The sequence below is a fragment of the Lytechinus variegatus genome, chromosome 2, assembly GCF_018143015.1.
Source record: "Lytechinus variegatus isolate NC3 chromosome 2, Lvar_3.0, whole genome shotgun sequence".
NCBI classification, from domain to species: Eukaryota; Metazoa; Echinodermata; class Echinoidea; order Temnopleuroida; family Toxopneustidae; genus Lytechinus; species Lytechinus variegatus.
In genome coordinates this window covers 69,745,455-69,772,544 of record NC_054741.1, presented here as the reverse complement: position 1 = coordinate 69,772,544, position 27,090 = coordinate 69,745,455, and the positions used below count along the sequence as shown (strand labels likewise).

Below are 27,090 nucleotides of genomic sequence, written 5' to 3'. Positions count from 1 at the left end.
ATCACATCATGAGCTAATTATACATAATACGTTTTCCACGATATAGGACATCAAAAGTGTTTTAAAAATTGTTTTGAAACGGGCAATAGGTATAGGTTCGCAATCGTTCGAACTTCAAAATTCACTCAGTGAGTGGTCTGTTACTGTAACACCCACATGGTCGCTAACTTCATTGTCACTGTCTTACACAACAGTTCGCAAAGGCTTGTGACTGTTTTGGAAACTCTTTCAACTGTTCGAAATAAATGTTGAAGAAGTTCAACATTAGAGACAAGAAGTGAGACTGCCACGGGGCGTTCCGGTACCGCTTTTTTAAAGCAAGGGAAAATCATTTGAATTTTCATCGAATCTGAATTTTACAAACATTTCACTTCAATCATGTAATCAATACCACATACATGGTAAGCATATTATCACTATCTCATTCATTCACAAGTATTGTAAAACCTGTTGGAGATATAGTTAGATCATAAGGATAACTCAAGTATAATAAAATGCCATTCATAGTCACGTCAAATAAAACATCAATATAAACCAACCAATGTTTTAACAAAGTACAAATCTTTGTTTTTTTCTAAGGAGAAGACGCATAACGACTTTGAAAATGGACGGAAAATGCTAAGAGGGTGGGGTGGATGAACATGCAGAAATCACAATTCGATGGTCATTTTCATGTTTTTGTACAACATGGTCCATGATAAATACTTATTCATACATCGAATACATGGATACATGAGAATTTATTAGATCTCATCTCCCTCTCGCCTCCCCTTCACACACGCACCGCACATCTTCACATCTCTCTCATACAGCGCGTAACAAAATGAATACATTAATGAATTTTCCAAGTTGACCTTTGTCATTGCGCTGATGTGCGTATTGTCTAGTACACGTACAAAACCACAGTTGATGAGGGAGCATCGTACGAAATTAATATTAATGAAGGCTTATTTTAGCTTCTAATGGATTAAACAAAATGGCGGTAGCTTCGGGGGCCTGCACACAGCCCCTTAAGGCCACCGCACACCTTACGACTGTTCGCGATCCGATTTTGGAACAAATCACATTTTGCTAATTTTCTGAAAATGTGAATGGAACATATCATTTTATTTGAGGTTAAAATCAATTGAAAGAATACTAATATAACCATTTTGAAAGATTGCAAGCTTTTATATTGTAGTAAAGGCCAAATTACTTTCAGATCGTAGCCAATCGTACGACTGCTATGACGTCATTACGACTAGATATTAAATTTGCTTTTATTCAAAGAAGGATCATAGCATAGTCACAGATTTGAACATGGGTATTCGTACGATAATTTAGAACATTACACAGTAAGATATTGCATGCCTCAATATCAGCATGAAATTCTACAACATTATCATGATTATTCTGAAATCGGGTCGCAGACCAATCGTAAGGTGTGCGGTCGCCTTTACACCCACATACAATGTTCCTCCATTGTGATGCCCACATCAGCATCAGCAATATTCTGAACAGAAGGTATATATATAGGCCCTATGTCTTCTGGTCGCTTCTTCTTAGGTAATTAAGCCTACAGATGAAACAACATTGTCTCTTGCTCTCTCGTTCTTGCTCCCGATTATATCTCTCCCCTTTCTCTCTACATCTACCTACAACTCCTTAGTCTCTCTATTACTGTCTCTTCCTATATCTCTTTGCCTCTCTTCTAATCTGTGTCTTGCCCTCTGTTCTCTCTCTCTCCCTCTCTCTCTGTATCCCTTTCCCTTTGGTTCTTATATTGCAATTCATCTTGTCTCATCAAAAATAGGAAACAAACATGATGCTAAGAACAGATGAATCTTGACAAACATTGTGGTAGAATCTTAGAGAGATGAAAACAAAAGGAAATAATCTATAACTGTAGAGGGAACAGATCTATTGTTGCATCCTGGATAAGAAAGGTTGCTGCCACACATGATGTAGTACAGGTATGGAGATGGCGCTGTCCATAGGTGGCTGTGACATAGTGACTTTAAATACTCCAGTAATACACAGTCTCTAGTAGGTCTTTGGTCCAATATAGACCACATCACTTCAACTTTCCTCGCTCTTATCCTCGGCAATATTGCTAGTCATTTCCTCTTTATTTTCAGAATCGTCCGACGATGGTGTACCAATGTTCTCTGGATGTGATATCGTGGCCTTTGAAGAACCTTTATCGCTTTCGGTGCTTTCACTTGACTTCAGATCACTATTTGATGCTGTAGAACGTTCTTCCACCTAAAATATGAGAAAAGGACATTGATATCACATTCATTTCCTTGCTCAATGTTAAAAGGGACTAAAGGGATTGCAGTCATATAGGGAGAAAGGGTTGCTGGACAATGACACGGTAAATTTAACTTATCTTAGAAACGAAATGATAGGTGGTAGGAGATGCACCAAATTTTTGATTGCTTTTTCTCTGTCTGTTATTTCATATTACTTTGCTTTGAACTATCTTCAAGATCTAGAAATCTATAATGTAATGTCCAATAAGAGTTTCAGCCCTTCCCCACCATAATACTCAGTTGCAGAGTCACTGGCGAAAATGGCTCCGCTAGATCATTGATCCAAGATCGACCATAATCAACTCACCCCAACCTCGGGAGGCATTCGATCTTGAGACTGAGACGTTCCTGTGCTCACTCCATCTTTTTCAATTTTCAAGGACTTCCCTGATCCTCCTAGGTCTGTCTTGCTTCTGGGTTTGCTGGTATCTCTAGAGAAACGCCTTGAGTAGTATGGTTGGCTGGTAGTAGCTTTGCTAGTCGGGATCAGCCGTGCTGCATCTTTAAGAAGACCAGAGAGGCTCCCACGACGGGTAGAAATAAGTTTATGCTGTTCAAGTTCCAAAAGATTGGAAAGGATGTCTCCCCTTTTCTGCATTTTTTTTTTAATACAAAAGGATTTGAATTTAGGACTATCAATGAAAGCCGTTAAAATGAAACATGTACCAGTCTGTATCAAACCTTGCAATCCGCTAAGCTTATACTTGTTTTCCTCATCCTCCTCACCCTTCTTTTTCTTCCTTTTCTTTGTCTTCTTCTTCTTCTTTTTTTTTCTTCTTCTTCTTCGTTCTTCCTTCTCCTGCTCCTTATCCTCCTCAGCCCCCCTTCTTCTTCATCGTCGATCGTTCATGAAGCTGGACATAGTTGACCCCCCCATCGCTTTTAATACTAACTTTGTGCTTGAAATATTGGATTTCACCAGTCTACTTATTAATGACCAGTAGACTGTAGGGGAAGGCGGGGTAAGTTGAGCATAGGGGCAAGTTGAGCCACCAGCCCCAGGCCAATAATGAATGAGTCAGACATTGTGGTGGTGTCATGTATTGATAACCCATAGCATAACCCCTAACCCCACCACATTGTTTTCAACTTTGAAACAAAAAGTAGTTTTTTAGAGGGAAAAATATGAATTTCAGCCAAAAAAGTAAAAAAGAGTGTGAAATAGATAAGTGCTTTACAAACACACACATCTTTGAATATGATAAAGACATGATAACAACATTATTAGTACAGGTATGGATCTTCATTCTTGTCATAGTCTTTTATATGATGGATGCATAATAAATGTGTGGATACAAAATTATCGCACTAAGTTCGGACTGGGGTAAGTTGAGCCAAACAGCATGGGGCAAGTTGAGCCATGGTAATTCCTATGGTAATGTATCTTAAAAAACAAACAAACCATAAAAATCGATTGAAATGCTGGCTGAAAGGAGCAAATTTACATGACTGCACTTTTCCTTTTAAAGGATGTTAGTATTTATAGAGAATTAGCAAGTGAAAAGACTTTAAACAAAAAATTGACATGCTGGTTCTCCCCTCATACATTTTGTACATAGTTTTTGTGGCTCAACTTACCCCAGAAGGTGGCTCAAACTTACCCCATATATGGGGCAAGTTGAGCCATTTGACATCGTTTTTTTCAAAGGTCACGATGACTTTCAGTGTGGGGATAGAAGTTTTATATATAGGTGGAAAATATTTCAGAAGAATTAAATTTCAAGGCAAGGTACTTATTTCGACAAGATTATTAATCATATCAATTCTAACATGCAAAAAGCAAAAACTGTCACAACTTACCCCGCCTTCCCCTATACATATCTGATTATTACTGTCAATCATTCCTAGTTATATGTTAACATCAAATATCTTCTGCATTTCATTATTATTTTACAGAAATTTCGCCAAACATTGGGTTAGATTATACTTTGTGCAATTTGTTTTCTAAGTTGATATTTGTACGCAGTGCTACATGTGGGGGCATATGCTTCCGAGCAACAGCTATTTATTATGCTTTTATCACCCCTGACCAGCATGTAGCACTGCTCCATTCTGTATTGTTTGTTTTTACCATGTATAATGGCATCTATGTTTGTATCATGAATTGGTCAAATGAATAATAATAATAATAATAATAATAATAATTTATCTTTATTCTCCCTTCTCCTCTTACCCCAATAGTTTTAAAGTCTATAGTTTCTGGAGCTGCTGCTTCGGATGGTTGGCGCGATGATAACTTCGAGTCAATACCATCTCCGTCGTCGATTTCGTTCAATTCCCAGATTAGTCGAAAAATCTGAAAACCGTGAAACGGACATAATGAATTAGAATATTTTTAGGGTCATCAAATTATTGTTTTCATGATGTTTGCTAAATTTATTGAAATGATGAATAATGTTTCTCATGTACACAGTCATCGAAGTGCATAAATCATGAGTTTATGGCGCTAACTTTGATTAACATGTTGCTATTTTCTTGTCTCCAGTCGCCAAATACTATGCATTATCTTAAAATGATAGGAAAATATCACGGAACATTCATTGTAATAAATCTAATTAATTTCAATATAATTCAATTCGAATACCATGTTGTAATAACTGCAAACTGATGTTTGGTGATGGTAGTATAATGATATCTAGTAGTTAATTAAAATTAAAAAATTCTCACATCATTCGTACCCATTAATTTTCCAGCAACAAAATTTAATACAAAATGATTGCTTAGGTTACTTTCGACGGCCTCTCGTAATAGCTTGTACAAACTCTAAACTCGAGAGGATAGATCACAGCAATAATGTGCATTTTTAATACAAAATTAACATGTCTACTATGTCGTACAAACCTTGTCGAGGTCATCTCTGATCGTCTTATATTCAGCAAGGTTATCTTCAAGAGCTGAGATGAGGACAATATAGCTCTGAAACTTCTCTGTCGTCAGATACTTGAAATCCTGCAGAAAATCATGCAGTGTACCAGAAATTCAAGTTTGTAAACTACTATACTCCACTACGTATATACACATAAACATGAACTGGAATTAAGGAGGGCCAGCAGTGAGGGAGTGGAGCAATCGAGCACTACCCCCCCCCCCCGTCTGAGACCTCTATCTTTCTCCCTAAAGAGTGTGGTAGGTTAAAGATTTGTGTCGAGACGTGAAAGTGAGAGAAATTGTCCAAAGCGCGCCAATAAATGAAAATTCATATTTACAATAACATTTCATCGCCAAGTTTCATGGTTTAGTACTTTTCAATTCCTTTAGAAACATAACTGCGTATTATGTTTTTGAAAATTATTGTCAAAATCATTGGGGAGTGATCGCCCTCCCCTCCCCCGATCAACGCCTCTGCCCCTTAAATTTGTATCCGTCTACACCGTTCATGTAATTCTTTATCCATGTGACACTGTGAAGTTTTTCCCCCTTTTCTGTTATCATTAGTTATTCGTATCCCCCCAAAAAAAAATCCATTGCTAGTTCTGTCAAGGAAAGAAGGTACAATCTCGGGAAAGCCTGGATGACCATAGATCCAGTCTAGGCCCTAAGATCAGTGAATTAGTTTGCTTACCCCAAAGTGTAGCGGCTTCTGAGTACTCAAGTCTGTTTTTTCTAAGACCTCTCCAACGCTTGTGACCGGTACTTCTTTGTCAATATCTTGGTTGAATCAAATGGAAGGGAAATTGTAGAGATAGAAAAGTAACATATCATCAGAAATGTTCTTTCTATGGACTTCTGGAGCAAAAGGGCCCTGAGATCGAACCTCATGATAGAGGAAATTGCCCCATTGCCACTTTGCAGAGAAGCCTCCGATACCATCGCCATCCTTCTCATCCCCATCATCATCATGACCATCATCCTCATTATCAGTATCATTGATATTGTCATAATCATCATTATCATCATCATCATCATTATGTAGTAGGTTTCACCAGGGATATCCCTGGTTTCACGGTACACCATATATCTTTCTTGGGCAAGTGTTGGTCCTGAAAAGGACCACCCAACACCCAATCTACATGGTGTACCGTGAAACCTACTACACGATTCTTCTTCGCCATGGAAACCTTCAGAAGTTACATCATCATCATCACCAAAACCACCGCCATCATCATCATCGTCACCATGACCATCATCCTCATTGTCAGTAACATTACCATCAACATCATCATCATCATCATCACCATCATCACCACCACCATCATCATGACCATCATCCTCATTATCAGTATCATTACCATTGTCATCATCATTATAACATCATTCGACATCGTTCAATATCAATGCCATTCATCATCATCATCATTATCATCATCATCACCATCATTTTGATGTATCATAAAAACCAATATGCTTACCGGGTTCATCTTCTTTTTGGACGTTCCTCGTGGTTAAGACATCTTCTCTCATTTTGTTCTCATGTTTTACCTCTTTGACGGCTTTGTCCTGTAATACGAGCAGGGATACGAGAGTGGTATTCCGTAATTTATTCAGGGAGAGTGTGAGGGGGTGGTTCTCATTCGACAAAATAGCAAATTACATTGGGAGAATCATCAAACATGCACAAAATGCTTCGAAATGCATTGCTCAGAAACTGCATTATCAATGTTCATTTTCTTTCTTTCTGCCACGGTCCCTCTTGGGTGTACTATGTGGTCATTTTATCTTTTGAAATGAATTCGTTATTCTGAGAATACATATTTATCTCTTCGATTAAATATATTTTGTTTTTGTCCACGCCGCAGTCTGTCGCGTATCGTCTGCACAAATTTATTATCGCACATAATATTTCGCGATCGAGCCGATTTTCCTCGAGGTTGCAGGGTCGAAGGCTGAGATCATAAAGGGTGGGTGGTTGGTGGCGGAATCAGCCACCAGCATTGGCGGCGGAGCAGATGATTATCTTTTGTGTTGGGGGGCGCAACAATAGCCGTCCCCCCATCACAAAAGATAATCCTCTGTTCCGTCGCCAATGGCACCAGACTTCTTAGGCTTCAAAATAAATAGCCTAGTATTTTTAGGGTAAGAACAAAAGAACAGGGCGTTCTCCCCCTAAATCTGCGCCTAAAAGGGATGGATATTCATTAGGTGGGCTGATGATGTAACATCTCTACTTGTTCTTTTGTATTTTGTTATATGAAATTAGGTTTTCAATTTTTTCCTCCAAGAACTATAAAAATTGGATTGACAACTGATTTAGTGCAATAGATATTGATTGCTGCAACTTATTTCATTATAAGGGAGATATATCATTCACACAAGTATGAAATAATGAAAAAATAGGATTTAATGTAATAACATAAGAAAATGGAAAGTGAAGATGTGACATCATCAGCCCACCTAATGAATATTCATGACGACTGTTTTCACAAAATATTGCTGAACTTTAAACTTCAAGAACTTTCTTATTTGTTATCCAAGTTTTATGAAATTTTCGGCATTTTGCTCAGTGAATTTTACTCCATGTGTTAAGATATAAATATATTCAGCCCGGACCATCCCTTTAATATATATATATTTTCTGAATTTATTTTTCTTATTGTATGGGCAAACACCCGAAGGGGGGGGGGTATTTTATCGAAAACACAATTATATCATTTATCAGTCAATTTTTGTGTTTTGTATTTACCAAATTTGTGACGACCACGGCAACGACAAGGTTGGCAAAGACGAATGCCCCGATAGTGATGGCTAATATGAAGTATATAGCTCCCATCAAGTAGTGATCAGATTTCTGGAATAAACATTTGGGATATAGAACCGTCAAAGAGTAATCTTTGTTTAAAGTTATAATGCTTTTTAACAATATCACCCAAGCTTCAAGCTTGAGTGAAACCGTTCCTCATTTCTTTTTAAAAAGTCCAGATGAATAGATTTATCTTTCTAACGCAATTTGTATTTTCTTTCTAGAAGAATCAAAACATACATCAGTTTCAACTTCAAGCTTATTTTCGAAGACCTTTGTGTGTTCCATCATGCAATGAACAATTATATTCACAGATGATATGCAGTGTTTATAATTATTACAATTAACTCTGTACTTGCAGTATGATCATGAATGATGTGAACACACTTAAAACAATGAATATATAGATTAATTAATAAATAAATAAATGAATTAATTAATTAATAAATAGATCAAATATTAAAAGAAAAAAAATAATATCTTATAAACTGCAGATAAAGAGTAGGCGAACACTTTATGAGAAGGAAAATTGAAGAGACAACTATTAACGAAGAAATTTCCTAAATAAAATCTATCATTTTTTTTACCGCGGCACTACCCTACAATAACCTATTTTTTTTAAATGATATTGAAAAGAAGCTTCCAAATAGAATACTTCGTTCTTTAATAGTTATCACTATTTGAAATGTCAACGTGTCAAAATGATGCCAATATTCCTACCTTAAATCTATCAAATATCCCCATCCAACCATCTTGAGTTACGCAGATGAAGAGAGAAAACATGGCTGCCAAAGAAAATAACAGTTAATGTTAATGAACGATGAAAAGTTTCTCTATCATATTATCAATATTTAAAAATTTCTTGTTCACTTATTGCCTGTACCTCCTCCCCCCAAAAAAAAATGAGTCATGCAGTCAAGATAACATTCAAGTGTAACGAAGTTGACCAGATTATTATTACAACATTACCATGTCTACATAAAAGATGCATACTATACCGTATACAGTTCACGCAAAATAATAAATGATAATAACAAATAATGTAAAAAAAATTATTATCAATTATTGTAAAATACCAATCGAACATCTATTTGAATCTGGTAGATTGACAATAATTACATTGTAAAAATAATAAAATTAAAAAAAAGAAACGCTATGGCAGATTTTACAGAGTCACATGTACTCTCATGATTGTGTTGAAATATGGATTTCGAACAGAACACCAAATAGTGTTGAAGTGAATTATGATAACACTAATGTGTGTTTAATTATGAACAACAAGGATTTAACTTTGGTGTAAAATGCTTGATGTGATACTCTGGAACACCGAATAGTGTTAGTTCAAATTGTATTTGCAGTGTACAGTGTACATGACTCACCCGTCTGAAGATTCCCGAAGAAAGCTGGAAAATCATCACCAAAGAGATACACGCCCACCACACTAAAAACAACCATGAGGATGAGAAGCAGAAATGCGATGTTCGACATGTCTGTCAGAGCAACAACAAAACAGACAAGAAAAAAAAAGGAAATCTATCTTAAGAATGAATGTTTTTATACGAAAAAAACATAAAAATAATAAATGGAAGATTCTGCAAAAATCAATCGAATCTGATTGTGGTTCATCAGCATATTAGCCAAATAAACTTTATTATTCACGAGCACGGTGAAACATATCCATGGGGCACATTTCCGGAAGCGTTGTATTATGCAACCAGAATTCAGCCAATCAAACGCTTGTATTCAGAACTTACTCTCGATTTTCAATTGCGTATAAACTCTGTATGCAAACGTGATACAGATGTAAGAATAGACAGACATCTCATCAAAGATTATGTATATATGTATCATTCATTTCAATATTAATTTTTTAGACCCTTTTTAGTTAATCAATTGCATTTTTTAATTCAATTTTGTCATACTTTGATACTAACCTGGGATTGATTGAAATATCGTTTGCACCACAACAGAAAGACCGGCTAAGGCACTCACACTGATATTAAACAAAAATAAATGAAAATAAATAAGTGCTTGCTTATGGTGCGCATGAAATTTCAGAAATTATCATTATCTTAAATCATGGAACTTTACCTGTCTTATGCTACATGTCGATAAATATGAACATATACTGACTAATGCAATCTGATTAAATTTTATTTTTCAACTTCAGAGGACGCCTACTTAACAGTTTAGAACACAAAAATTATTTAATTTGTCAACATTGATCATAAGATTCTGCATGAGCTGAGAGAAGGAGAACAAATAGAAGGAAGGTAGCGTATATAAAAAAAATGTTTGAACGGTTAACATTGTTAATAGATAAAGAGACAAAATATCATTATACTCTTACATACATGACTATATTACGCCAGCTAGATGTAGACCACCACCCCCACCCCCACCCCAATCCAACCACCCTAATCATAATGATTAAGGATCTGGGGAGTGTTTCATCAATATTTTCATCCGACAAGTTGTCAGATCTGACATCTTTCCTTGATTCTGATTGGCTGAGAGGCACTGTTCCTATGGTAACTGTCGGATAAAATGGGACTTGTCGGATAAAACGTCCGACAAGTCCTTTCATGAAACGCCCCCTGTTTAGATTGACATACCTTCTGAGACTTCTGAAAGCCCTAAGTACCCTCAGAATTCTCAAGATGCGACTGCTTCCTAAGAATTTGAGAGCTGTAAAAGTAAAACAGTGATTTCAAAAAAGTTAATAGGGAATGAGACGGAGACGAAAAAAGGGTGTGGTGGTTGCTGTGGTGCTAGTGGTGATGCTATGGGGCGATGGTAGTGTTTATGGGGGTGACGATGATGGTGGTGGTCATGGTGGTGGTGGTGGTGGTGGTGGTGGTGATGATGATGATGATGGTGGTGATGGTGATACTGATGGTGGTGGTGATGGTGATGATGATGGTGGTGATGGTGATGATGATGGTGGTGGTGGTGGTGATGATGACGATGATGATGACGATGAGGATGGTAATGGTGACGATGATAATGATGATGACGGATAGTGGCAGTTGTGATGATGGTGATGATGATGATGGTGGTGGTGGTGATGATAATGATGACTAGGATATGTAAAGATGAAAGCAGATGAAATATACGAAACAAGAAGAAGAGGAAGGTCGAAAATATATAACGTAGGCTCTAAGAGGTAATAATACTTGATTTCAATTTAAATTAATTGATCTATAAAAAAAAAACGCATATCAGCAAATTAACCAAAGGTCTGGTATATTTGACTATTTACAAAATAATAATCTACTGATTACACCGTAATATATATGATTATAGAAATTAAGGCTTCATCCCGCATTTTCGTTCCCAGTTACCATGGTAGTTTTACTCACTTGGTCCAAGTAAGAGGATGACAATGATGAAAAAATCCAGAATATTCCATCCAATCTTCCAGTAGATGGTGAACCCATTATACCATTTGAGAATCAACTCACACACAAAGATACTCAAGACAGTGTAGTCGAAGATGAAGAAAAGCCAGGCATACTTCTGAGACTGAAAAAATGAATTTTTAAAGAGTCATATTTTTTTGGAATTACACTTGAAAGGGCCGTGGTGTAGTGGTTCTGACTCTCGGCTTTTAATTGAAGGGTCGTGTGTTCAAATCCCAACGCAGCAAAAAGTTAATCCACACCTTGCTCTCTCCACCCAGGTGCTAAATGGGTGATTTCAAGTTCAGTGTTGACCTTTTGGTGTTGGTGTTGGGTCAATTTTTACACGATTATAACACGAAACATAACATGAAGGTGATCCCAAAAATTCACTCACTAGTTGTTGTGATGTCAATGATGTGATCTGGATCAGTTTTAAAAACTCATAAGTTTTGGAGCTATGGGAAGTAATCCAAATTCCAGCACCAACACTAACACCAAGGCCAACACCAGACTTGAAATCACCAAATGGGTGTTTAAAAGTCATTGTCCAGTACTATATGAGCCTCAGACTGGAATACTCCCCGGGGAGTGGGGGTGTGCATACACTGAGTGATGGAATGAATGATTAAATCTGATGACCGGGGTAAAAATATAAATGTATTAGCGCTTCGATACTACAATGTACATGTATATCTTAAGATGTGTAAAGAAAAATACAATCAATTCAATTCAATTCTTTTATTTCATTTCCATTCAAAACATAATACAAAGTAATATAAAGCAATACAAATCAATTGCAATTTTATAGAAGGGCATTCTTACTTCGTAAAACAGTAAAAATATAATATAGAGCATAAATGGAAATGAGGGGGTCCATATCAATCAATTAAAATTCAATGATAACGAAGTTTTATGAATAATTGATTAATACAGAATAAATTTAAAAACATATACACTGCAATAAGATAAGGAGTTAAGGTTACACCAGCCGTATTTACAAAGGACAATTTGCATGATTAGATTCATTACAAAAGTTATTCTAACACTGTATCATATTCCTGAGGATTTGTTCTTCTCAGAACACGAAATGATATTGTTACACAATAGTATAGATAATAGTATTAATCTATCATTTGAAAATTTCGATTGATAATAATCCGATTTACAACATTTTTTTGCAAAACTCTTCTCTCTTTTTAACAGCTCTCTTTTATTCTGGGTAAACGGTGGTTTAACTTCATTATTTGAGAATACACAAGGCTTTTAGATGTTTGTAAGGAGCACAAAAGTCAACAAATCTATCTATCTATCTATCTATTTATCTAGCCATTGATGTCAAGACCACGTGCAGGTTAAAGAAAAAAAAAGACATTAAAATATCATGCTTTTAATTTATCCATGTTCTCTATTTTTGGGACGGAAGTGATAAAACGGGATTAAATACCAGGCGGGGTCTCTATATTTTTAAACGGGGGGGGGGGGGGTATCTACTGCTAAAGGGTTAACAAATGGTCCGCGCAAGTTTGACATAACTAATAAAACAGGACATATTTAAACATTGCACTTTACAGCGCAATATCGCAAGAGGGATCCTGCTGGAGAAACTCATTTTGTGACAATGTGACTAGCTGGTTCATTGATTCACCACACATGAAGCAGACAAGTCACTTTTCAAATCGTCACAGGGACTTGAATTTTACTTTGAGCGTTTTCTTGAAAGACTTTGAATCGAATAGTCTTACATTTCTTTGTTCCAATGTCAAAGTCCACCTTGTCTCTGTGGCGCAATCGGTTAGCGCGTTCGGCTGTTAACCGAAAGGTTGGTGGTTCAAGCCCACCCAGGGACGTTCGTTTTTTTTAATATAATATTATATATTTCATTCTTGACCCTCATCCCACTCTTTGTGTTTTTAAATGTTCAAATGTGTCAGCATTTGCCCCATCATTTCTTTGTTACTTGCGTTTTCATTCGTTCTTAGTATTTTACATAGTATATATTACTTTGACAAACAGCATCTTTTTATGACAGGGGTCTCATGTTTTGTACAGAAAACAAAGAGAGATTTATCATTTTCAAAATAACAAGCTCCCATTTTGAGATAATATGAATCTTAGTAGTGTAATATTTAGTTTTCCAATTTCTCGCATCTTGTCTCTGTGGCGCAATCGGTTAGCGCGTTCGGCTGTTAACATGGTTAACCGAAAGGTTGGTGGTTCAAGCCCACCCAGGGACGTATGGCTATAGTTTTTATTACTTTTCTCGCCATCGTACTCATAGGCGGCGATTTATGAGATTTTTTCCATCGGGAAGGAGGGGGAGAGGACGGGACTACCCTCTCCAATAAGCTTCTATACAAAGTTTGACAATCTAAGTGGAACGTCCCTTCATTCTTAATTCTTCGCATTAATATTTTTCATATTTTCATTTTTTTGAAAAATATAAGATATGCCTGTTAAAACAAAGACTGTCACTTTAAAAGATCGAAATTTATGAAAATCATTTAGAACCTCAAGTCTTTAGCAAGTAAGTGGCATGAGTCCCACTTATTTTACCAAACTAGTCAAATATTAAAACTAAATGCAGGAGTCACATCGAAGTTGTCAGCGAAAACGAATGATAGAAAATACGGTTATAAGCTAAAATAGCATTAGCATGTAAAATAATCTGTGAAGATTTCTTACCAGTTCTTGGTTGGTCTGTGCCCCGATGAGGATAGCATTCGTTACGATTACACCGAGAATGAATCCACGAAACCACATGCTATCCACCAGCTTACCTACCAGCTCCTGTGAAATGAAAAAGATTGTAATGATTATGATGACAGTGGCGGTCAGTGGCGTACCGTGGGTCACGGCATTGGGGGGGCACCAGCAAAAATTCGGGTCACTTAGGGAGCGCGCGAAGCGCGCTCAGTTGTCAGGTATACTGACCTAATAGAGATATTTTAAGGACATGCAGTGCCATCAAACGGATATGTATCTCACTGATTAAATAATGCGAGCGCGAAGCGCGAGCTGAAAATTTTTGATACTGACGGCTAAAAATTGACATTATAAGCGAATTGTTTTGTAATCATGATACTTAACTGTCTCGGTAAACAAACAATGCGAGCGCGAAGCGCGAGCTAAATTTTTTTGTATATATTGACCATAAACAAGGAAATTTTAAGGATTATATTTTAGAATCCATTAAGAGTATAAATATCTCACCATAGTCATCTAATGCTATTGCCATATCCTTTGCTGATTTTTTTTAGAATTACATCTAAACACAGTCATGAAGCACCTTTTGTAGTCATGTAATCATGATTATCATACGCATCATACTAATCAAATACTGCAAGCGCAAAAGCGCGAGATGAAAATTTAGGAAATATAGAACTGAAGAGGGGCATTCTAAGGGTTGTCTGTAGGAATTCTCTAAGACCCTACGTATTTGACTAACCAAATGATGCGAGCGCGAAGCGCGAGCTGAAATTTTTGTATATATTGACCACAAACATGGATATTTTAAGGACTATAGTTACGAATCCATTAAGTCAGAGTATACATATCTCACCATAGTCATCTAATGCGAGTGCCAAGCGCTTGCTGATTTTGTTAGAATTACATCTAAACACATGGAGCACTTTTTGAAGTCATTGTAATCATGATTATTATACGCATCTCACTAATGAAATACTGCGAGCGCGAAGCGCGAGCTGAAAATCTAGGAAATTCAGACATGAAGAGGGGCATTCCAAGGCTTGTTTGTAGGAATTCACTAAGACCCCCACGTATTTCACTAACCAAATGATGCGAGTGCGAAGCGCGAGCTAAATTTTTTTTTTATATTCAGATCAGAAAAACTGACATTTTAAGGACTGATTTTAGGAGTTCATGTAGAGCAAAAATTTCACCAATCCACTAATGCGAACGTTAGCACGGACAGGAAATGTTTTATATTAAGACCTTAAAATAGGGCAATAACTTTCAGTAGTCATGAAAAAGAAGAATATATCACTACTTAAAACAATAATAACTCTAATTGCGAGGAAATATATTATTTTGTTGTATATTGATTTGAAAACGGGAGGCTTTAGTACAGCAGGTTTATATATCTTGTTAAAAAAGTCTATGCGAGCACCAGGAACAATGAAGACACAATTAAGCAAATAATGTTTCATAAAGTTGTGAAAAAATGCTTCTTATGTTATATAACATATTATCACCCGTATCAGACATCTGAGCTGGTCATTTACAAAACCGTATTGGCCTACATTTTCTTAATATCGGGAAGGGTAGGTATATTGTTTGTATTTTCCTCGGTCTCAATGTGCGCATTTACTTTGCATGCAGAGACGACGCAAAATATACCTTTGTATTTTCCCTGGTCTCACATCCGGGCATTTGTGGATGCGTATAAAGAGATACGCTTCATAAGGATCCGCGCACCAACAATATACGTCATAATAAAGACAACACTGGATCCGAGAGCTTGCAAGTACGTCATAATGGTAAAGTGCAGAGACTAGACCGATATTAACATGACACAATAGAACTCTATTTTTAAAAGAAATACCCCCATTATCATGATTTTTGCTCTAGATATCTGATTTGGATGATAATAAAAATATTGACTGGCTCTTCTTTCGGGGAACATCAAATATATTGCCCTTAAAAGACCCATATTGCCCTCGTCTAAAGACTCGGGCCAATATGATTCTTTTGCTGGCAATATATTTGATGTTCCCCTCAAGGCCAGTCAATATTATATAAATATAATATAACACTATGATAAACAACAATTTCTTCTTTCCCCCACTACGTTTCTCTTTCTTTTTCCCTCTTTTTCTCATTTTCCCCGTTTTTTTTTTTTTTGGGGGGGGCAACCGATTGGGGGGGGGCACGTGCCCCCATGCCCCCCCCCGTAGTTACGCCACTGGTGGCGGTGATCAGGAGGAGGAGGGAGAGAGAGATGAAGGGAATGATGATTGTGGTGGTGATGATGGTGATGATGATGATGACGGTGATGATGATGAATGATGTACTTGAATATGATGATGACTATGCTGATGATGATGATGATGAATGATGATGATGTAGTTGAAGATGATGATGACTATGCTGATGATGATGTTAATGACAATGACATTGGTGACTTTGATGATGATGATGATGATAGTGGTGATGATGATAGTGGTGGTGGTGATTGTAGTGTCAAAGTCCATGATGATATATGACGATGTTGATGACGATGCTGATGACGATGAGAATGACAATGCTGACGACGATGTTGATGACGATGCTGATGACGATACTGATGAAGATGACAATGCAGATGATGATGTTGATGACGCTGGCAATGGTGACTTTGATGATAATGATGATAGTGGTGGTTGTAGTGGAAGATTCCATGATGATAACAATGATGATAATGATAAATGATGATGAAAGATGATGATGACGATGAGGATGCTGATGATGAGGTTGATGTTGATGACAATGCTGATGATTATGTTGACGACTTCAATGATGACCATGATGTGGTGGTGGTGACAGTGATGATGGATGATGAAGGTGGTGGCGATGAAGAATGGGGAGATGCAAGCTAGATGGATAGACTGTAAGTACGGATAAAATTTGCCCGTTACAAATATTGCATGACTGATTTTTGACGCATTCACATATTAAAAGAGGGAACAGCTTTTTTTTTCCTCTTGAATTTTCATAGAAGCCGTGAGAAGCAATACTCACCCAAATCCAATAGGGGATGAATCACAAGAGGGTAGGTACAATGCTAACATAACAGGGGAAAGGGGATATGTGTTTCCCGTGTCCCATTAAACCGCGTTTTTCCAAAGCCAACGTATAGAAAGATACGACGCCCCCAAGGTAACATGACATTTTTTTCTCGTTCCAAAGACTTACTTACTCGTTTCATAAATTTATAACTCATTCCCTCAACTTATAAATGTGAGTCGTTAGAACGAGTTAAAGGAAACTAAACAATGTCATGTCACCTTACGGGGTCCTTAAAAAGACGCAATTTGATTTACTAAATAAGAAACATGTTTGTTATGTATCTCACCTGAGAGACGACCTCTTCCACCCGTTCATCATCGAGATCAACGACGTCGTTAAAATCCTCTTCGACCTCGTCTGTCTCAAACAAATCGCAAATATCTGCACCGCGTTCAATCTGTATCAGGATGGAGAATGATCATTCAGCATGTTCAGTATACGTAATACACAGTGCATATTTTTTTTTGTGGGGGGGGGATTGGTTCACAAGTTAGACAACAAGTTTTTATAGGCGTAAAGAAATATCTTTAAGTGAATATTCTACGCTTAATAACGGTTGATTTTACCCATAATTTTTATTACTACTTCAAAGTTTTGCGCAAATAATTTTTCACGACCCCCCCCCCCTTTTTTTTAAAGTAAGTGGTGTTCTCTCAAGCGGACAGATTTGTTGACATTCATATTGTCATTTGCTTTAAGAGGCATATTTCAATGCAAATATGTGGACAAGAATTCAGGATATTATATGTACATTTCATAGAATTATTTCAAATTTTTAAAGATTATATTATCTAGTTTGATATGTATAATGTAAATGAGTACTTCTAGGGTTAAATCGGAGGAATATTTTTTTTAAAAGAGATTGATTTGAATGCAGAAAAACAAATATATTCTTGATTTGCTTTGGAAAACTAAGTTCTGCTAGAAAACTAAAGACAAGAAAGCATCACATATCATTATCTCGACCTCCAAACAATGATAACTAATGATTAATGACGTATACAGTGCATATATACTTACAGCATTTGGATCAAATGTGAACAGGCGAGGTGCTTCGTCTCTGATGACATAAAAAAAATCAACATTAAATATTGAATTAATATCTGTACCAGGGGAGTGACTATATTGAAATTGAAACTTCCCCCTCCCCACCCCCCCAAAAAAAAAATATCATCCGAAGGAACGGATCAGTTTCTGAGCCGTTCGTACTGCTTTAGAAGCTTACACTACTCATCTTTATGTTTGTGATGCAAAATTGAATACCATACTGAAAGCAACTCATCCCCCATACATAAACAAAAGCAACAAACAAAACAACTAGAAAGTAGAATAAAAGCTTCAAATCAAATGCATTTTTACTGATCAATGCCAATCATCAATCGAATTTTCGTTTCCCCCCTTTCACTGTTGTAGTTGTTGTTTCGCACATTACCAATCAGATTGTTTAATCTACAGTTTTAATTTCCTCCTAAATGTTGATTAAAAGAGTGAAACCTAACGCTCTGTGATTATTAGCCCATTTTGCCAGTTTTTATTTGGCAATTACTTGGCGTGGATTTTAATTCTGCGTGCAGATTGTGATTAAGTTGACCTTACAACGAAGTCACATGTATTGCTTAAGAGATAAAATAGTCACGAAAATGGTCTCCATTTAGGCCTACCATTTCCCTGTAGAAAATATTTGACAAAAACTTGTATTCTTACGTTTCAGTTTTCTTCTTCTTCTTTGATCCAAGTTTGTTCGCCAGCTTCACTTTTAATCCAATCTATCGAAAAATATATGATACATTCAAATGGCGAAGTGAACAAAGAAATATGCTCAATATTAGGTTAAGAGGCATTATGTCCAGTCGCAAGATAAAAAAAAATCAGGATTTTGCTAAATGTGATACACCTAATTGATCTGACAAATAAAGGGGAGTTGCAAGAAAATATTTAAATTAATTGCAAATTTCAGAGGCAAATGTAAACTAAGATCAATTTTCACTAAAGCAAATCAATTTTTGGACCTCACTCTAAGTAAGATTCTAAACTCTACAATGTTTGTGCTCTTTAAAATTATGCACGGACCATCACGGCACCAGATAGACCCAGTTCTCCTCCTCTCCACGCGGGATCCACACTCGAAGGGCCGTCAGAAAAGAAAAAGGAAAGGGAAAAGAGAGTGGACAAAAAAGGTAGAGGCATGTTATAAACAATCTCAACATTATTGGCGTCTCTGGAGGGCCAGCGGGAAACCAAAAGGCAAGGACCCTCTCTGGATCAAGCATATATAGCACCAAAACGTCTTTTTAGAAGTAGCATCAGGCAAGCACGGAGGATGTGTCACAATAATCTCCTTTCAGAAATTGAGGATGCTAAAGGTAGCAATGACAAACTCTTCTATAGGCTTGTCAAACGCACCAAAGGATCACGGTCCACCGACACACTGTCTTATAGGGGTACAACATATGAAGGAGAGGCAGTTTTAGATGGCTTCAACACATATTTCTTAGATCTTGCTAAACCGGATTATATAAATGCCTCTTCTCCGCCTGAAATAGATGAAGCCTTCCCCACTCGCCCGTTCCAGGACAATCTGAATCAACCACTTCAACCCTCTACTTCAAAAGATCTAGATGAAGCTATTAACTCTCTCAAGAAACAAAAAGCTGCAGGACCTGATAATATATCTCCTGAGCATCTTATATATCTTGGCCCAATAGCTCGGAAATTACTCCTCGCCCTCTTCAATCGATGTATATCCCTAAAATATATTCCTGAACATTTGAAGTCCGGCCTTATAGTCCCAGTTCACAAAGGAAAAGGAAAAGATGTTAAAGATCCTTCTAACTACCGAGGCATAACAGTTTCTTCAACAATTGGTAAAGTTTTGGAAATGCTCATCAAATCTCAACTAGAAATTCCACTTGCAATAAATGATGTCCCAGACCAGTTACAATTTGGATTCCAGAAAGGCAAATCTTGCCTCCTTACTGCATCCTCACTGGAATTAATAATCCAACTGAACTCTGCCAAGAAATGCACAACATATCTTGCTCTTCTTGATGCACAGAAAGCATTTGACATCGTTTGGCATAAAGGCCTATTTTCTAAGCTTCAAAACCTAGGCCTCCATGAATCTCTGTTATCTACACTGGAAGAATTCTACAATGGTAGTACCAGTAGAGTCATGTGGGAAGGAAAAGTCAGCTCTCCTTTTCAAATCCTTCAAGGTGTAAAACAGGGAAGTGTGCTCTCTCCCACCTTATATACAGTCTTCATCGATGGCCTGATCAAATCACTAAGGAATGCTTGTCTAGGATGCTCTATTAACGGTTGCTACATGGGAGTGATAGTACTAGCAGATGACGTTGCTCTTATCAGTACATGCCCTCGTGAACTCCAATCAATGCTGGACCTCACCTTCAATTATTCCTGTGCCTGGAGATATAAAATTAATCCACAAAAAAGTGCCGTAGTAGTAATAAACAAAAAACATCAACCAGTGTAAGTTCAATCGAGTGGAAAATGGGAGGAATGACGATCAAGGAAAGCAGAGAGCACCCACACCTTGGCATAATAAAAAGCAATTGTAATATTGATCACACCAATGACATCATATCAAAGGGATATAACACCTTCTTCTCGCTTACTGGAACAAAGCAAGGAACTCTACGCCTGCTACCACCAATATGTACTCATCTTTGGAAAATGTTCTGCATACCAAGAATGCTATATGGGATTCAGATTATCCAACTTACCAACTACATGCTGTCCCGTCTGAACAAGGCTCAATCTTTTCTTTTTAAAAGAGTGCTTGGTTTGCCAAGGAGTGCGGCTGACGAAATTGTTTATTTATTGCTAGATATCCTTCCAATGGATAAGCGAATCGACTATGAAATTCTTCTCTTACTTGGGCAATATGCAAGCCTTTCAGACGAGCGCACTGAAAGAAGAATCCTATTGAATGGTATAGCAAACAACACACCATTGGTAAGACGCTGGATAAAAATTCTCAATAGTTATGAGCTTCCAAGTCTCACTAACATCCTTAGAGAGCGCATTCCATATAAAGTATGGAAGAAGCTAGCAATGGGAAAAATTTATAAACAACACTATGCAGCCCTTGAAATTGCAGTTGCTAAAAAATCTTCTCTAAGTCTATGGTCGGGCATGACCCAACGTAATAAAAAGAATTATTACCCAAAGCAAGTCTCCAGCCCTCTCTTGAGGGAAGCTATATCCATCAGAGCTCAATTATCCTGCAGTACATACCCAACGAATAGAAGATTATTCTCTCTGAATCAAAGTACCACAACGTCCTGCAAGTTCTGCCACTCCGAAGTGGAAAGCGTTGTACATTTTGTTGGAGAATGCCCAGCGTTTAGCACACACAGGAAAACACTTCTACACTTAATAAAAGAAGACGAGGAACTGCAGTATTTTTCTGTGTATTTCAATGATCAAGAACCTCAACAATTTACCGCTTCCGTCCTGTTTCTACCTGACGTCGAATTAGCAGATTCCTCCAGAAACGACCTTAACCTACTTGTCTTAAATTTCTTGCATAAGATTCACCTCTCTCGATCTACCTTACTCTCACGTCAAAATATGTAACGCTACCATTAATGCAGTATCAAACTGCGGATCTCCGATACAGCGGAGGAAGGATACAGAAGAAGAAGAAGAAGAGGGGGGCACAGCCGGCACGATTAAAATGTGTAATGTAAAAATGCCGTTAAAACACAAGTAAGGACCTTTTTTTGCTTGTCAAATGTTTTCGTATACGAAATGCAGTTTTGTTTTTTGCTTGAAAATAGGCCTAACGTAAAGCATCTTCTCACCATTCGTCTATAGCTTAGGCCTATGCCAAAAACAAATAAATTCCCATACAATTTACCTTTCTGAAAGCTTCTCCCGCACTTTCGACCTGTTTGGAGGCACGTCGCACCCAGCCCATGGCCATGGGGCGTCGCAAAGTCTCATTCTCAACCTCCTTCTCGACATCCATCGAGAGGTCCTTCTCGACACCCGTCGAGTTTCCCGTCTCATCACTCTCATCACCCTTCATCGTGGAAGATTAGAAATTCGAGATGAGGGAGGATAGTGATCAGGATATCGGGAAAGAAGACGATGATGGTCAGGGTGACGAACAGAGGCAGGGTTATCAACAGAATATACGACAGTAGATGAAATATTGCTATGTTTTCCAGTCTGAAAGGATCACTTCCAATTCCATACTTCGATAATAATCCCTTTACAGATCACGTGACGTCACGACGATGATTTCGAGATAATCCCCAACATTTGGCACTTTGTCCTCTCAAACTTCAAAACATATTTCAATGCATTACACCATTGCGCTTATCCTTTTTGTCAATGTTACGCGCCATGAAATATGCACAAATTCAATTTAGAAAAGCGCATAAAAGATTGAAACGCGTGCGTCATAAAATGTGCGCGTACAAAATCATAACAAAATGGGCACGCGAAAACGTCACGAAATGTCACATCACAACAACATGGGTCGCGAATGACAAGGGCCCCCTTTTCTCGATCTCTTAAAAAGAAGAAGCAAAGAAAGAGCCGAGCGGTAAGGGAACAAGGGAACAAAACACCGCAAACACTATTTCTTTGCTTTTTAATCACTTTGAAGTGGGGAAACTGGGACGCGTAGGAATCAAATATGCATCGAGCTTACCAGCCAATCACCCCTGCCAACAACAAATTGTTGAAGAAAAGATGGGATGAAAGGAGATTCGATACCCATCGACAGAAGGTTCAGAATGGTAAGAAAATAGAGAGAGAGAGAGACAGACAGACAAACAGAAACAGAGACAGAAAAATGAGAGGAGGGCAGATAAGGGAATGAGATGAGGCTAGTCGGGGCAGATAAAACAAAAGATTAAGCAGAGGGGAGAAGGAAAGAAAACATAACACTACAGGAACGGATCCTTAGTCCTAAGTTAGACTTGATTTTGCATTATCCATGTTATCTAGGGCCTAACTGATGTTAGTCTGTAGCAGAGTCTAGTAACATAACATTTTTATACCTATCGATTCTATTTAGAAATAGGCGGCATAGTCACCAGTGAGACAGTCTAGACTAACACTGCAGTTAGGTTTATTTTGCTCGTTTAACTTAATGAATATCACTAGGCCTATAGTCATTATCTAATGTTAGAATTGTCTATTTTTAAACACATTCCCTAGGAATGTTTCCCATGGCATGCGAATTGGTACATTCTTATGCATATCATTCAAATCGACTTTTATTAACTTTTCCGACAAATCATCCGGGTAGACCTAAAGATGAAATTAATTTTTTTTACCCCTCTTTCATTTTTTTTTGTATTTTGACTGTTGCAGCCAAGCCAGTGATTGATGACAAGCCACCGAAGACCTACGTCCATCTCCATCTTAAACTGAAGAAGATGCAGATGGAGGAAGAGAGATTGACCATTATTGAGAGGGATAATCGAATCCTCTTGGAGAAGATGTGTCACATCATGCTAACAAGAGGCAACGTCGATAATAAGAACTTCTATGACTGCAAGAGGTGAGAAAAGGGGGTGGGACCGGGACGGAGGTAGATTGTTACCTTTATTGGGAGACAAGGATTCAGGAAAAGCGCAGAGATGAAAGTGTATCGTTCTCTTGCTTTGATGCGTTCCTCCTTTTATTGAATCCAAGTACTTCTAATTGAAACTGTTCTCCATTAAGCTCATTTTGTTATGAATACTATTGCAAGAGGAAATATATGAAAGGAAAGAGGAATAATAAAAAAAATGAAAAAAAGAACGGGAAGAATGAAGAGCAGAAGAAGAAATTTGAAGAAGAGGTAGAAGAGGGAAAAAGGTCAGAATAAAAGACATTGATTTTTACTTACCCTAGAAACATGGTTGTTCACAGCCACAAATGAATTAACATGACTAAATGAAAAAATAGATCTATAATAGTATAGGGAGAAGTAGAGGAAAATGATTTTAGTAAAATGAAGAAATCAACAGTGGGAGGACGGCATGTGCATATCTGCATAAGCCTGCATTTTCCTATTAGTAAGTCAAGTGACAAAAATAGAGGCAGATTCGGGGACGGGGTGTCAAATCTGATTGCACTTTCCACCAACATGTTTTCATCATAACTGTAGCCATTTTTTTTTATTACACATCTAATCCATTGCAGTTTAAATCGCATGGCTCGTCAACGCGAACTGCTTCGAGTGACGCATGAGAATCAAGCGATTATGAGAAGAATCCTGTCAAAGCAAGCTACATACAGTCACCATCAGTGGGAAGATGAGTGGACGGTAAGTTGATACTTTCATCCTTCATGTTCTTGTTTCATAAATGTATTAATTTTAAATATGTCATTAGTATTTTATTCCATTCATCCATCTCTTCTTTTAATTCGGATCATTCATACAGTTGTAGTTCTAACAAGTTCTTGCTTGCACTATGGGTTATTATACCATGGCAGTTAATTTTTTTTGTTTTTGTTTAGATAGGCTCTTTGTTGAATTTGACCTTGAAAAAAAATCACGCCTCCATAATTTTTTTTACGTATAATGAATTATTTGTAAATGAAAACTTTATACTTTGTTATTTCATTTTATTCCTTCCTATACAAGTTGTTAATTATAAAATGTAAACATATTTTATATAATGTATTGCAGTATATCATATCATGGATTGTAATGTTGAAATGCAAAGGCTGATTTTGGAACATCTCGTTGTCAGAATAAGAAGTGGTGGTGGTGGCGGTGGTGGTTTGGGCTTTACTCTCAGTGCAGTAGTCTCTCAGTGCTGTAGGCGTCACTAAAGACATGCTGTAATCTACATAAGATGTGAACCCATTATAATCAAATTCAAAAGAAATGCAAGCTTTTAACACTTTTAATCAATGTTTTAATTTCAAGCAACCTGATTAAAAGTTTAAACAGCTTGTTTAAAAATAGTTGTTAACATGATGAACTTAAAGATCGTGCTTTAAATTTTAAACATTATTGTTATTTTGTATATAAATAATGCGGTCGTCATTAATATTACTTTGTATAATTGATTTGTTGTCACAGCATTTTCTTCTTGTTTTACTTCTTTTCATATAGCTAAACAAGATGTATATGAAGAACATTGCTAAGTACCCTCAGTGGTACGAGAGCGCCTATGACCAGTGGAACAAGAGGAATAGTAACAGGAGAGCACATCACAGTGACCGAAACGACTCCCATTACGAACCAAGGAATAAAAGCATGTAAGAAAAATGTACGAAGTACTCAATGTGATTATTCACATTTTGATCATATAGTTACATGGGACGGTAGAATGTTGTAAACCAAATTTCAATGCAATGCTTCCAAAGTCTGATAAGCTATGTTAGTGATGTCAAGTTCGGTGTTGATGTTGGAAGCCAATTTTCTACATTATATAGCTCTTATACCTCTCCAAGACCAAGTGATACTTGTTCCAAGAGTAAAGACTAAGATTTATTTTGGTGATGTTCTGATGTAAAAATCGCCTTAACACCAGGTTAACACCGCACCTGAAATAGCTTAATGTATTTACTGGTGCATCATAATGTTGCATTCAATAATTATTTAAGATCTAAAGATCTAGAATGCCCCTTCCGGAACCAGTGGGGGCATATACGGTGGGGTGCATGATGTGCATGATGGGCTAATGGACAAGAGTTCCGTGCGCCATGCATGAAGAGAGGCAAAATGTTCTATTATATATCTTGCAGTATGTTCTTTAATGAACAACCAGTATGTTCTTTAACGAACAACCAAAATGATAAATTTGACCGGACATGGAGGCTCAGTGGTAGACTTATAAAAGTGGGACCTTCTGTCTTCTTGCTTGGCGCTCATAATTTAGAATGGAGAAGGGTAATAATAACATATTATGTTATGCAGGGAAGAACAGCATACAGCTGAAAGTGGCTAATTGGGTAAATAAGAGTTATTATGTTATTATCATTATTATATACACAATTTTTTAAAATTTAACCAAATTTTAATTTTCCTTTTTCCACGTTATGCTTTCTGTATCATCACTTTGAAATAAAACACATAATAAATATTTTTTGTTTTTTGTTTTTAATTAGGATGTCTTCAATGGAAAAATTCTCCAAGAAATGGGAAGAAAACAAAGAAACAAACAACAAGAAAAAACGGGCCTCACATCGATCAACTAAACAGAGCCAACAAGCAAAGAAAAATGGCGCCAATGGATGTGGAGTCAGCTGATGATCGCATAACAAAAATCTTTAAAAAAATAATGCTTAACTCTAAAATCGTTTGTATCACAATCCCAAGTTTAGGTTTTTTCTCATGTTATCCAAATTACGGTGTTTACTTTTCTCTTTCCTCTTTTGGTTGTCCTGTCATCTTTTATCGTTTATATTGTTTGTGACAGTTGAATGTGATGTTGGCCTCTGCAAGCGTAAGTGCCACCTAGATGTCCAGATGACAATCGGGGGACCGTTTTATCAACATCTTTGTCCGACAAATTGTCAGATTTGACATCTTCCCTTAATTCTGATTGGCTGAGAAGCACTGTTACTATAGTAACTGTCGGATAAAATGGAACGCTCCCCGGATGTCTATATCCCGTAGAGGAGATGATTAGATGACTTCGATCTTGTTACGTCTGTATCCTTTTGAAGAGATGATCAAATTACAGGATCCTAGATCTCGTCATGTCTTCATCCTGTAATCTGATCATCACTTCTAAAGGATGATAACATGACGAGGACCAACGATCTATTTCATCTAATCATCGTCTTTTTCACACGATTTCGATATGACGAGATGGACATCTTGTTGGCACGTCTAAGCTTGTTTGCCTATAGTATCAATTTGTAGCATTCTGAGCTTTCTGCTTTCATGGTGGAATGTCTGTTTTGTGTTGAATAAGGGAGTGATTATTGTGAGAGTTGGGTATGTTAT

General features: G+C 37.1%; 2 protein-coding genes and 2 non-coding genes across 5 annotated transcripts in view; 3 read left to right on the top strand and 1 right to left on the bottom strand.

The window, feature by feature from the left end:
• The window catches only part of LOC121408834 (cation channel sperm-associated protein 4-like), a 37,207-nt gene extending 18,272 nt beyond the window's left edge, over positions 1-18,935 (bottom strand). The window contains exons 1-14 of one of the 2 annotated variants that reach the window (XM_041600495.1): positions 18,864-18,935; positions 18,180-18,219; positions 17,446-17,556; positions 14,058-14,162; positions 11,334-11,496; positions 10,587-10,659; positions 9,906-9,964; positions 9,351-9,461; positions 8,692-8,756; positions 7,915-8,019; positions 6,644-6,731; positions 5,857-5,942; positions 5,136-5,243; positions 4,468-4,590 (exon numbers count right to left, since the gene is read on the bottom strand). In XM_041600495.1, the coding sequence (XP_041456429.1) occupies positions 4,468-4,590; positions 5,136-5,243; positions 5,857-5,942; positions 6,644-6,731; positions 7,915-8,019; positions 8,692-8,756; positions 9,351-9,461; positions 9,906-9,964; positions 10,587-10,659; positions 11,334-11,496; positions 14,058-14,135 (1,059 nt within the window). In that variant the 5' untranslated portion in view covers positions 14,136-14,162; positions 17,446-17,556; positions 18,180-18,219; positions 18,864-18,935. The remainder of the gene's footprint in view (positions 1-4,467; positions 4,591-5,135; positions 5,244-5,856; positions 5,943-6,643; positions 6,732-7,914; positions 8,020-8,691; positions 8,757-9,350; positions 9,462-9,905; positions 9,965-10,586; positions 10,660-11,333; positions 11,497-14,057; positions 14,163-17,445; positions 17,557-18,179; positions 18,220-18,863) is intronic. The other variant, XM_041600496.1, reaches the window with a different exon arrangement.
• On the top strand, positions 13,149-13,222 carry TRNAN-GUU. Its single transcript has one exon. It is a non-coding gene; the product is annotated as a tRNA-Asn (tRNA).
• TRNAN-GUU lies at positions 13,527-13,609 on the top strand. Its single transcript is given in 2 exon segments — positions 13,527-13,564; positions 13,574-13,609. It is a non-coding gene; the product is annotated as a tRNA-Asn (tRNA).
• Positions 18,936-22,827: 3,892 nt separating the features above from the next.
• On the top strand, positions 22,828-26,569 carry LOC121409617 (sperm axonemal maintenance protein CFAP97D1-like). The gene is made up of 5 exons (XM_041601525.1): positions 22,828-22,930; positions 23,511-23,700; positions 24,327-24,450; positions 25,249-25,394; positions 26,247-26,569. The coding sequence occupies exons 1-5, from the start codon at positions 22,828-22,830 to the stop codon at positions 26,386-26,388; spliced, it is 705 nt and encodes a 234-aa protein (XP_041457459.1). The 3' UTR covers positions 26,389-26,569.
• The last annotated feature ends 521 nt before the right edge of the window (positions 26,570-27,090 follow it).

Bases quoted from the DNA above. Each gene is read 5' to 3' on its own strand.
- LOC121409617 (XM_041601525.1), top strand. From the start codon at position 22,828: ATGCATCGAGCTTACCAGCCAATCACCCCTGCCAACAACAAATTGTTG. The intron at 23,701-24,326 runs GTGAGAAAAGGG...AATCCATTGCAG, and splicing joins AACTTCTATGACTGCAAGAG to TTTAAATCGCATGGCTCGTC. The intron at 24,451-25,248 runs GTAAGTTGATAC...CTTTTCATATAG, and splicing joins AGTGGGAAGATGAGTGGACG to CTAAACAAGATGTATATGAA.